The 12,759-nt window shown below is 39.0% G+C and overlaps 1 protein-coding gene across 1 annotated transcript in view; it reads right to left on the bottom strand.

Annotated features, from left to right (window-relative positions):
* Nucleotides 1-1,874: 1,874 nt before the first annotated feature.
* The window catches only part of Prcp (prolylcarboxypeptidase), a 47,253-nt gene continuing 36,368 nt past the window's right edge, over nucleotides 1,875-12,759 (bottom strand). Inside the window, exons 7-9 of the mRNA XM_028770640.1 lie at nucleotides 7,911-8,075; nucleotides 7,009-7,196; nucleotides 1,875-2,857 (exon numbers count right to left, since the gene is read on the bottom strand). Coding sequence (XP_028626473.1) covers nucleotides 2,650-2,857; nucleotides 7,009-7,196; nucleotides 7,911-8,075 — 561 coding nt within the window. The 3' untranslated portion in view covers nucleotides 1,875-2,649. The remainder of the gene's footprint in view (nucleotides 2,858-7,008; nucleotides 7,197-7,910; nucleotides 8,076-12,759) is intronic.

Raw genomic sequence — 12,759 nt, forward strand, 5'->3', positions numbered from 1 at the left:
TTAATATCCGTTAAGGCGAATATACAGAAAACGAACAGAAGTAGAACCAAATCACACTTGCATTCTTGCTGTTTACTTCTTCAGAAAAATGCAACTTCACCTAATACACTAATACACTAATACAAATCACACTTGCATTCTTGCTGTTTACTTCTTCAGAAAAATGCAACTTCACCTAATACACTAATACAAATCACACTTGCATTCTTGCTGTTTACTTCCTCAGAAAAATGCAACTGCACCTAATAGTTAACATTAAATGTCAAAGTATCTTAAATCTTCCAAATTAGTAAAAAGATTTTAGGAAGAAATGCAGAGATGGGGGATGGAGCATTCCACTGAGGGCATGGCCAACCAATAAACGGCCCAACTAGAAACCTGTCACATGGGCAAGCACCAAACCCTGACACTATTAATTGACACTCTGTTATACTTGCAGACAGGAGCATAAATGTCCTCTGAGAGGCTCCACCCAGCAGGTGTCTGAAAGATACCCACAGCCAAACATTGGATAGAGCTCAGGGACTCTTATGGAAGAGTTGGGGGAACAATTGAGGGCCCCAAAAGGGATAGGAACTCCACAAGAAGACCAACAGAGTCAACTAGCCTGGAACCTTGGGGGCTCTCAGAAACAGAACCACCAACCAAATAGCACACATGAGCTAGACTTAACCCCCCAGATGTGTAGCTTGATCTTCATGTAAATCCCCCAACAACTGGAACAGGACTGTCTCTAAAGCTGTTGCTTGTCTGTGGACTACATTACCCAACTAGCCTCCCTTATCTGGCCTCAGTGGGAGATGACGCCTAGCCTTAAAGAGACTTGATATGCCAGGAGTTGGGAGGGGGGGGCGGGGATCCAAAAGGGTGTCCTCCACCCTCTCAGAGGAGAGGAGTAGGGGAAGTGGAGAGGGGGACTGTGTGTGTGTGTGTGGGGGGGTGACTGGGTGGGGACAGTGATTGAGATGTAAAGTAAATTTTAAAAAATATTTTAAAAAATATTTTGTAAAAAATCAACTTAAAATCCTAAAAGTAATGTTCTCCACTAAATCTTTCCCTAGCCTAAACATGAGCTGAACAAGGACAACACCAAAGTGGTTAGGAAAGTCTGCCAAGGCTCCACCCTATGCAAAGAACTAGAGGCAACTACAGAAAGCTGAGAGCTGGAGAAACAGTCTTCCCCAGGGATGCACATACCAACCTGTTATTTAATACTGAATGGTCAACCCTGAGAACATTCACTAAAGTAACATTATATAGATTGTACAGTTTGCATTTAGAAAACTATATGCACATACATATATGTATGCACAATTAATTTTAAAAAGAGACCATGTATTTAAAGAGACCAAGGAGGGGCATTTGGGACCATTTAAAGGGAGGAAAGAAAAAAATAGAAATGTTGTAATTATAATCTTGAAAACAAGAAAGCAGTAATAAAACAGAACCTTGTCAGGGATCTAGGGACAGTTTCTAAAAAGCAAGACATGTTTCCAAACCGTGGTAAGAACATGACTAAGAAATTAATAGACTGAGAGAAGAGGTCAGGTCTTCTGTTGAGAAGAAACTGTTAGTCTGTGTCCCCCAGAGGTTTGGATTCAATCTTACTTCCTATGCTGGAAAAGTCCCTTTGAAGAAAGGTCCGTGTAAGGACTGCTTAAAAGTTCCCAGACCTGGGAAATCAGAAGGCTCCGGCATTTATTAACGTCAAATGCACTGCATGCTCGAATGACTCTGCCTGTCCTCTGGAAGCCACACAGGAAAGTCCCCAGGCACCTGCTGCTTGGAATCCTGACGTTCAAGCCTTTAATGATACTGGTAACAATGACTGGAACATAAAATTTCTTTACAAAATAAGCAGACGTACATTCTACTTTTTGTGAATTTTTAAAGATTTTTTTTTATTAACAGAATTTGTTCAGTTTTAAAGTAAAAAAAAACAGCACTTTTCCTAAATTGGCAGAATTTAGCCAGATCACCACAAAATTGACCTTGGAAACAAAGAGAGCCGGAGAAGGCCAGATTCCTTCCTGGCAGTACCACGGTGGCAAATATCCCAGAACTAAGGAGAGCTGCCAAGTGGGGAAGAGATAAAGAAAGGACTTTCCAAAAGCAGCCAGCCCAGGCACACGACCTCCCAACAGCTGGAGGAGACTGGAGCAACACACAGGTAGGTCTCGCCCTTGTTCTTCATTGCAGCCCAGTTCAGAGTCACTCACTGAGCTCATAGGAAGCAGCCCGGTTTCCTGGACTGGCATCCCGCATTCTACCAGCTGCAGCGACTTGAATCCAGCTTCTGCTTTCCCTTTTGTGGCAGGAATGGGGACTCACAATGGGCCAGAGAGACTTCAGCCTCAGAACCAAGGAGACCTCCTGGCTGCTGAGAGGAGGGCTCTCCCTCTGCTGAAAGGCAGTGAGGAACCATGCCAGTTCTGATGGCCTGCGAGCTGCCATGATGACACAAAGACATGAGGCTGGAGTAGTCACCTTGGTGGGATGGCTGTGCCCACCCGTCACTCTCTTGTGTCTCAACCTTGGCCCAACAAATATAATGACAAATGAGAGAAAGTAGTTACATATAAAAAATAATAAAAATGAATGTGGGTGGAGGGGACATAAAAGAAGAAAACAAATTTTTTAAAAAGTTGCTCAGTTGGCATTGGTATAGAAATCTGCAATCCACTTCTTCATGTGTTTAACTTCCAATAAGCGAGATAACAGCACAGAGGAAGGATCAAAGGCAGTGTGGGATCGAAGATCTAAGTGATGGGCCCCCTCAGGGATGTTGATAGCCACCAGGGTGTCTGAGATGTCTTTGGTTACTCCACCTCCTGACCACGGGTCTAAGTCACCATTGCTGCAAGGGAGGGAAATGAGAAAAAATAATGTACTTTTACAGTTTCCACCCTGGGGATCTCACGAGCATTACACATTTAAACATTACCACTTTCACGGTTTCATGCATACACACATGTATACACACATGTATACACACATCTTCATTTGCCCCTGAGTATACCTGGGAATAGGATTTCTGAGACATGTGATATCATTTATTTTTTCATGAACTGCCAAACAGTTTTCCAAAGTGGCTTTACTAGTTTACACTCCCATTAGCAACATGGGATTCAGATCTTTTTCCACTGTGGATTGGGTGGTGGGATTAGAGAAGTACCTTACCACTGGGCTGTCAGTTTTCACTTTGGTCTTGATTTCTACCCACACACCCCCCAACTGGTACTTATCATCTTTTCATATGTTATTAGGCCACTTGGATATAGTATTTGAAATTTTTTTCTATTAAGATTATCACTTTATTTTTTCTTGTTTGGAGGCAGAGTCTCATTCTAGCCCAAGCCAGCCTGGAACTCACTATGTAGCCATGTTTGCCCCAAACCTGGAACAGTCCTCCTGCTAGAATCTATAGGTATAAGCCACATGGCTGGCTTCTGACCTATTTTTAGCTGGGTCACGTATCTTTTTGTTTTCAAGCTTAATAATTTATTCTCATTAGCCATGGCAGTGCACAGCTATAATCTCAGCACGGGGAAACTGATGCAAGAGGATGACAAATTCAAGACCACATATAAAAATTTTTAATTTTTTCTAGTATTTTATTTAAAAATTTTTTAATTAGCATGCAGAGTATTATTTTCAATAAAATTTGGTTTTATTGATTCTCAGCTCCCTCTTCCTCCCTAGTTCTGAACACCCCCTTGTGCCCTTCCATCCTTCACAACATCCATCTCCATCTCCTGTCTCACGTGTCTTACTATCCACCTTCTTGTTCCCTCATCACCTCTTCTCCCCTCCCTTGTTGACTAGGTTCATGAGGGTTGACCATAGTAAGCCAAAGCAAACCAACCACAACAAAAACAAACCCAACTGACTATTATAGATCCTTATTGTGGCCAATCCAGGTATCTGCCTAATTATAACCACCCTCACTGGTTACCACCTATCTATGGGACAGCTAGAGTCTGCTGGCCTACTGACTCACACACCCAGAAGGATCTGTGCCACAGTGACTACCTCTCTGTCAATTTGTGGCCGAGAACTCATGCATATTTGCTTTAAAGCCACAGATAAAACTCCCCATGTAACATTCATTTGGACAATATAATGGTCCTAATGAAGCTATCAGCCTCTCTCTCTCTCTCTCTCTCTCTCTCTCTTTCTCTCTCTCTCTCTCTCTCTCCCCCTCTTTCCCCCCTCTCCCTCTCTCCCCCCTCTCCCCCCTCTCCCTCCTCCCCCTCTCCTCCCTCTCCCTCTCCCTCTCCCTCTCCCTCTCCCTCTCCCTCTCCTTTCCTGTACTCTCTGACCTTCACTGTGCAGAATTCAGAGGTACTATGTATCCCACAAGTATTAAAAATATTCTTAAACTTACACAAATTGTGGTTGTTATTGAAAAATACATGTGTACATAAAACTATTCAAGGTCTTCCTTAGCTACATAAAGAGTTCAATGTTAGCCTGGACTACATGAAACCGTGTCTCAAAAAAAAACAAAAATGACTGTTATCTTTCCCAATATAAGAACATAAAATGTCTTTCTAATAAAGGAAAATATTTAGATAAGAGTTGAGTGATACATTGATCTATTCTTCACTAGGGTCTATGGCATGTCTACGATAGGTTCTCAGCCGATGATGCTGGGTATGATTTTCACCTTGTGAAGCTGGTCTTAAATCCAATGAGAAAGTGGCTGGTAACTCCCATAATATCTGTGCCACCATTGTACCATTGGGCATATCTTGTAGGACCAGTATTGTAGCTCATAGGCTTCATAGATGGATATGATTGGTGATTGGTGATGACTAGCTTCTTCCTCAAGTATCTTGCTCAACACCTACCAGCACCATGAAAGCTAGCCAGTAGAGATGAAGCTTCCAGGTCCATATAGCTTGATTTTGCCATGTTCTATGATTCAAGTATGTGCTATCTTCCCATCATGTTCTGAAGGGTATCCAGGAGCAATGGCAACAGCCTATAATGTTTAAGGGCTCAAGAAAACCTCACCAACAACCCCAAGGTAAATAACTCATTCTTGGCATTGGTCTTTGAAGGGATAATCCTTTTGTACACTATGTAAGAGTTGTCTTTGTATTACTCAAATGCTGACTTCCATACTAGGAAAGAGTTGAGTACAGGCTGGACTTTGGTGGTGTTATTTTTATGAAGCATCACCTGTCCCAGTGTTTTGTAAACATTTTTCTCCACTACTTTCTGATTTGTCAATAAATAGCTGATCAGCCTAGAACTAGGCAGAGGAGATAGGAAGGCTGAAATTCTGATCCCAGCCAAGGATCCTAGGGAGAAAGAGGTAGAAGGAGGACTACTAGGAAGGAAGAGAAGAGGTGACCATGAGACAGAGGGTCAAGGAGGAGTTGTGATGAGCAGGTAACCAAGGGAGGTCACCATGAGAGAGCAGCTATGAGGACACACATGGACAAAACGAGCCAGGGTGAGACTCAAACTGCAAGTAGCATGGAACTAGAACTAAGAACAAGGAAAATGCTAGGTAAGCATTTATTGGGAAGCCGTTTGTAGTTAGGATCTTTAGGAGGTCTCCTTTGGTCAACTCTGGTTTTTATTAATTTTGAAGGAATCCAAAATTCTTCCCCTGTTGAAACAAAGACAAAACCTCTCTCCCAACATAACACGTTCCCTTCCCTCCATTTTGAAGTTAGGACATCCTTAATATAAACAGGCTGATTGCTCAGCAGGGTTTTCCCATAATCCAATGTCTCTCAGAAGCTGTTGGTTTTTGTTCATTAGCATTCAAAGAATTTTAAGTTAATAAAGCATGATGTAACCTATCTCTAGGAGTCTTTTTTACCCCTTTTTGTTTGTTAAATATATATATATATGTATATATATATATACATATATATGTGTGTGTGCTTATTATATGTGTGTATTATATATGCTTACATATATAATATAAATAATATATAATATATAAAATTATATAATAAAATAATGTATAATATACAATATCACATATATATATCATATAATAAATTAATGTGCTATAATTAACACTAATAGATTATTGTATTAATAATATATTTTTATATTTTATGTAATATAATGTATTCTATACTATAATATTATATTATTCTGTTTATTAACATATAATATTGTATATTATAATAATGTAATAATATTTATATTATGTTCAGGTAGTAAGGATATAAAACTTGAATTTGCTGACCTATAGTTCATGGCTATGCAGACCTAAAGGTGCTCACATGTGGATGAAGGTTTTTGTTTGTTCTTAATTTTGTATTTGTTTGTATTTATTTCATGCCAAATAGAAGTCTTAATTTCTCTCTACAAGATAAATGTTTACAAAAATCACACAGGAGATGGATTGTCAACTCAGACATGAAACCCTCCATTAATTCCAAAACAAAAAGTCCCTGCAGCCACGTGATGAGCAAATTTGCATCTGATTTAAAAGGTCTTCTGAAGCACCTGCTGACTTAGCAACAGTGTTTGGAGCTGCTGAGAGACCTAGCATGTACCTGGACTTGAATTTCTCAGTTCAGACATGTGAAAGCTATGCCAGCCATTGGGAAATCCAAAAATAAAATACTCTTTTCCTAAGAGACTGCACATAACATCCAGCCTCGTTTAATCACTGGCAATAATCAATTTGCCTGAGAAATAATGTGAGTTCTTCATGGGGTTCCTTCTAAATCTCTACATAAATAACCAAGAATCATCGTTGGTCAAATAATCTATGGGTTTTAGAAAATACAAATCCTTCCAAGAAAACCACCATGCTGTGAAAAGAATCACCGAAGTAGGACTGTAACAGATGCTATTTATTAAGGTCAGCTCCTCATCTAATGTTTACTGAGCACCTACCTCGTGTCTGGCACTCAGTAGCAAAGTGGAATGGCATCACTAATGTATTCAATGTTACCTTACTACCTACCACTTTCCTAGTTCTGTTTTCTCACCCATTCTGCAAGTGTCTCCATCAGCCAGCAAACTTACCTGAAAACGATGTTTGAGTGTGAATTGATGTTTTTGCCACCATACATGGTAGTCATCCAATGAGGCCGGGGTTTCACTCCCCACTGGTTAAAGCAGTCATTGGAATATGTCTCCAAGTCCCACAGAAAGGGTTCAAACATGTCATCAACACCATTAGTACAAAAGGGCATGATCATTTCTGTGCAGGCCTGAGAAGCAAAGCACGAAAGGAAACAAAGGGAAAATGAAGAAAAAGGAAAAAAATTAAAATTATGAAAAATCATTCAGCCAGGCCCAAGGTCATTCAGCTAGGGACTGCACTTGCAATGGAGCTTCAGTCTCCTACCAACCCGGCCTCCAACTTCCCCGCCACTCAACCCCTTGTTTCTCCTAGAAGGACACAGCTGAGAAGTCACAGCATTTGTACTGTGTATTCTTACTTCTTCCTTCCTTTTTTTCTTTTGCAGACTTCTTTCACATCTTTGACCATATTTAACCCTCAAGAAGCCTGAGAGTCTTACTGCGCAGGTGATGGGATGGAGACGCAGAGTCACATTAGTTTCCCCTTCCTTCATGTGTCCGTCAATGCTTCCTTTCCAAGACTTGTCAAGGTCTATTAAAGTGTTACTCTATCTCCCTCAACAGGCTATACTTTATGGTAATAGTCATATAAATTATTTATTTTTATATCTTTGAAACATAAGAGATTTTGACCAATGAAAACCATTCATTATATATTTGCTGATGATTAAATATAGGAAGAAAGGAAGGAAGGAAAGAAGGAAGAAAAAGGGAGGGGTCACGTGGCAACTTTACATTGGCCAGATTTGTAGGCAGGTTAGGTAGAAAATGCCAGCAACATATTACAGTACAACAGTATCAGGAAAGAGCACATTGAACTCAGGGAAATCATGCATGCTCACCTGATAGCTCCAGCCCACAGAGCCTAGATTGCTTGTAGTTGTTTGTGAAATATTCAGGCAGCCTGCTTGCCCTGAATAATTATAATATACATTCAGAGCTTGGAAAATATTCTGCAGCAGCACTGTATCAGATACATTAGGATTTTTCAAATATTGGCACACCTCCTAAGAGATAAACATGGGAAGAGTCAGATATGAACAGAAAATTGGTTTAGTAACAAAGAGGAAAGGTTATCTCAGTTTTTACCATTAAATGCTGATAAACACCTTAATCCACTTAAAAAGTTCTATCTCTGAAGAATAATTTCCTTCTTAAAGGGCAACCGTTTAACTTTTTCTGTAGGGTAGGGAAATAAGTTAGTCATTTGCATGGTAAGCAAAGCACTCCCTACAGATTCGACTCCTTCCCCACACCCTTTGCTCCAGTGGCCAGGTAAACCATTCTTTATCAAGCCATGCTCTTTCCCTCTTCCTCAAATCCCCTTTTCCACTCATTAAATCCACAAATGGCTCAACAACTGACCCTTTATAACACGTCAAATATCCCCTCTTCTCTGAGGTTACCCCTGTTTGTGTTTCCCAGCCTGGGAGAACTAAACCACTCCCTTCTTGGCCCTTCACTACACTGTGCACCTATTTTTGTCTCAGCCCCTGCACTACTGTTCTGCATGCATCTAATTTCAGAACATCTCCCGCAATGCTTTGCAAAGCCTCTAATAACTAAATTTTTGCTGAGTGAAGGTCTATATTTTCATAAGAATGCAAAATTTATGAAATTTTGTTTCTATATGTATTTGTGCATGCATGTGGGTCACCATGCGTATGGGTAGGCCATAGAGCAACCCTGGTGTCGTTCCTTAGGTGTTATCCATCTCATTTCATTGGCTGGGACTCACCAAGTAAGATAGGCTGATTGGCCATCAAGACTCAGGGGTCACCTGTCTCCATATCCCTGAATCGGGATTGCAAAGATCCCACCACACACTGCTTTAGTATCTTCTTTTAAAGGCAGCATCTCATCACATAACATTCAATATTTCATCTTTTTTTCCTAATTTTTGTTTTTGTATTTTCATTCTCCTTTTTTCTGTTGTTTTTACCTTTGTGCTTTTCCTTGTTTATTTTTCAGTGAAATTATTGCTTCACTGTATTTTTACAGTTTGCTATTCCTTTCTTGTATTCATCTACTTTATTTCAGTATTAAGTAATTCTATTTCTTTTCCTTAGGGTCTTTACTTTTTTGCCTGCATTCCCTTCTTTCCATACTCTCGATTTTCAGTATATTCTGGATTTTACTTATATTTTTTAAAAATATTCTAATTTTTATAATTAGTTCCCTTCGTGTACTTAGTTAATTTTGGTTTTTAACTTTCTTGTTATTGGGAAACTTTTTACTGTTCTTGCCCCTTGTTTTTCTTATCTTGTTCTTTTCTCTTCCCACTGTAACATTTTTCTTCATTTCTTCATCTTCCACTCTTCTATTTAAATTTATTTTCCCTACATTTCTTCCTTTCTCTTTTTCTCCGTTATTTCACTCATTATTTCTGCACTTAACCCTAAAGGATTTTCAACATCACAGCTCATTCTACAATTGTCTTGTCATTTTCAGTTTTATTGTCATTGGTGACAAAGTGTATTTCTATACCTTAAGTGGTCTGATGGATGTAACAGTATGCATTCTTAACCACCAATCCACCTCGACAGCTCCCCCCCCTCTTATCTTTAGATAAGTTCTCTAAGCTAAACAGTACCAAGGAAACCTCAGAGTTCAATTATATCATAGATTAGGTGGACTTAACATAAATTTATAAAATATTATATCTATAGCTATGCATCAAGATGTTTATCAACATTTTATGATAAAGATTGAGATGATTGCCTTTTTATTGCCTGTTGGCTATCAACCCTTGGAGGGTCACCTGTCTCAGTGTCCGTAGCATTGGGATTATAGCACTCTTACCACCCATGAGACCTTCTATAAAAATACCACTTTCTAGGCTTCAAATCATATAAAATCTTATGGAATAGTAAAGATTCAAAATAATTTCTTACAGCAGATCATAGTGCAATAAAACTAGAAATCAACAGCAAGAGAAATTATGTGAACACATGGAGGGAAAACATTAGACTCTGATTGGCTGGTGGATCTAAAGGAATTGGAAAGGATACTTGTAAAAATTCTAGAATCAAATGAAAAACAAAACATAACCAGACCTTCAGCATACAACTAAGGCAGTTAGTTCTTGGTGGTCATAATTATGGGAGCTTATATTTAAAAATAAGAAATAATCTCAAATAGATAATATAATGACATACCTTAAGATATTAGAAAAATGAGAATATTACAGATCCAAAGCAGCAGATAGCAAGAAATAATAAAGATCAAGACAGGAATTAATGAAGTGGAGACTAAAAGAAAAACTCACAGAATCAACCAAGGGGTTTATTCTTAGGGAAAAAAATATAAAGCAGATTTACAAATCACCTAATCAAACTAGGCAAGGAAAAGAGAGGGGAATTAACTACACAACTAGAGTTGAAACTGGGAGGTTATCACCTTCACTGTCATCTTAAGTAGATTTAGAATCACCATGGAAACATGTCTCTGGTAATGGATATGAGGGGTTTCCAGACATGTTTCACTGACGGTGGAAGCTCCACCCTAAACTTGAGCAGCACTAGCCCATAGGCTGGGGCCTACACTGCCAGCTGCTGCTGTTTCTCCAAGATGGACTGTATCCCCTTGAAAATAAGGTGAGATATAGTCTTCCTCACTTAAGGTGCTCACTTAAGGTATTTAGACACAGTGATAAGAGGAGTAGCAAGGACTAGCACTCTCAGTTATCCTGTATCCCCAAGATCTCTCAGGCACTGGACCACCAACCAGGCAGCATACAGCAGCTGATATGAGGTGCCCAACACATATACAGCAGAGGACTGCCGGGTCTGGGTTTTTTGCACCTAACTCTCAAGAGGCCCCAGGGAGTTTAGAGGTCTGGTGGTGTGGGGGCTGGGGACATCCTCATGGAGACAGGGGGACAGGGAGGAGATATGGGATGTGGAACAGTCCAAGGGTAGACAGGGAGGGGAATAAAATCTCCAGTTTTAAATAGATAAATAAATTATCTATTATCTATATATATATATTATCATATATATATATATATATATATATATATATATATATATATATATGGAGAGAGAGAGAAAAGAACTAGCACAACTTCAAAAGAAGAAATGCAAATGACTTATGTATATAGGTCCCAAGGAAGGATGGACAAACAAAGACTATGGAGATCAAGAGAATCAGTCTTCCCCAAGGAAGAACATGCCTATTGGTTTATCCAATACCAAATGGTCAGCCCTGAAAATATTTACATACAGTATCACTGTAAGAGTTGAGCTGGGCTTGGCAAGAATCTGACATGAGGCTAGAACAAAGAAGTAATCTCAGGCAGGAACCTAAATATTAGGCTAGAACAAGGAAGTAGGCTTCAGAAGAATCTAAATTTTAAGCTAGAACAAGGAAGTAGGCTTCTGACATGAAAATGACCTTGAGCTAGGACAGGGAAGTAGGCTCAGATACTTTGGTCATCCTGGTAAGCCCTTAGAAACAGTGATCACAGCAGTGTTCACATTATTGGGTTTAATGCCTTGCTTTTTCTTTGACTATTTGTGTTTATTGTCTTGCTTGTTCATTGACTATTTGTATCTATTGTATTGTTAGACCCTCAACCTAGAACTGACCTTAATAGTTGCATGTAATTAAAATGGTATAAAAGCATAAAGGAGGAGGGGGGATGGGATGGGGGTTCTAGGGAGAGGAAATGGGACAAGGGGATGACATCTGAAATGTAAATAAATAAAATAGCCAATAAAAAATATAAACTAAGTCGGAAGAATAAAGTGAAAAGAAAAAAGAACTGAGCAGGCTGTATTTATATGTTTAGGAATACACATACCATCACCACCACCACCAACAACAACAACAATTAAAGAAAAAGAGGCCATGAACTTGAGAGAGAACAAAGAGGGAGTACACGGCAGGAATTAAGGGAGAAAAGAGAAAGTAAAAATAGTGATAATAATTTTAAAATACTGTAAAATATTAGGAGTTGTTCAGTCCTGGTGAATGAATATCATCTTTTATGAAACTATTCTTGCCGATGATCTGTGGATTTAAAGCTTTCAAACTCAGCTAATAAAATAAGACAAAACCCCTTTGTGTATGCTAAAGCAAAGAAAGATGAAAGGTGTGAGGAGGAAGGAAGTGGGTTAGAGGGAGAAAGAATGGAAGACAGATGACCAATAAATACTTGAAAAAGTGTCAAAGTCCTGAGCCATCAAGAAAATGCAAAATAAAACTGCTTTGAGGTTTCATTTCATCAAGACAGAGTGGCCATGATGAAGATAACAAATGTCAACCAGCGCTGGTGAGGACAAGGGAAAAGAGGACCTCTTATTTACCACAGGCAAGAATACACAATAAAACAGATACGTGCAAATCAATAAGGAAGCTACTCAAAAACAGAATAGAATGACAGCTCTGACACTCCTGGCTAAATACTCAGAAGATAGGAAGGTAGCAAGCACACCACAAAGATACAGGGACACATCTAGATCCTTCTTAACTGCTACGATATTCATAATGTCTAAAAAAATGAATCTGCATACATGCCCACCAACAGAGGAATGGTAGAGATAATGTGGTATTTACAAATAATACACAATTCCATTCAGTCATAAAGAAAAACAAAATCATGACATTTCAGAAAACTGGAAATGAGGAGTCATTGTTTTGAATTTTATTTTATTTTATTTTATTTTATTTTATTTTATTTTATTTTAT

This window comes from Grammomys surdaster, unplaced genomic scaffold (assembly GCF_004785775.1).
Source record: "Grammomys surdaster isolate TR1022 unplaced genomic scaffold, NIH_TR_1.0 203, whole genome shotgun sequence".
NCBI lineage: Eukaryota > Metazoa > Chordata > Mammalia > Rodentia > Muridae > Grammomys > Grammomys surdaster.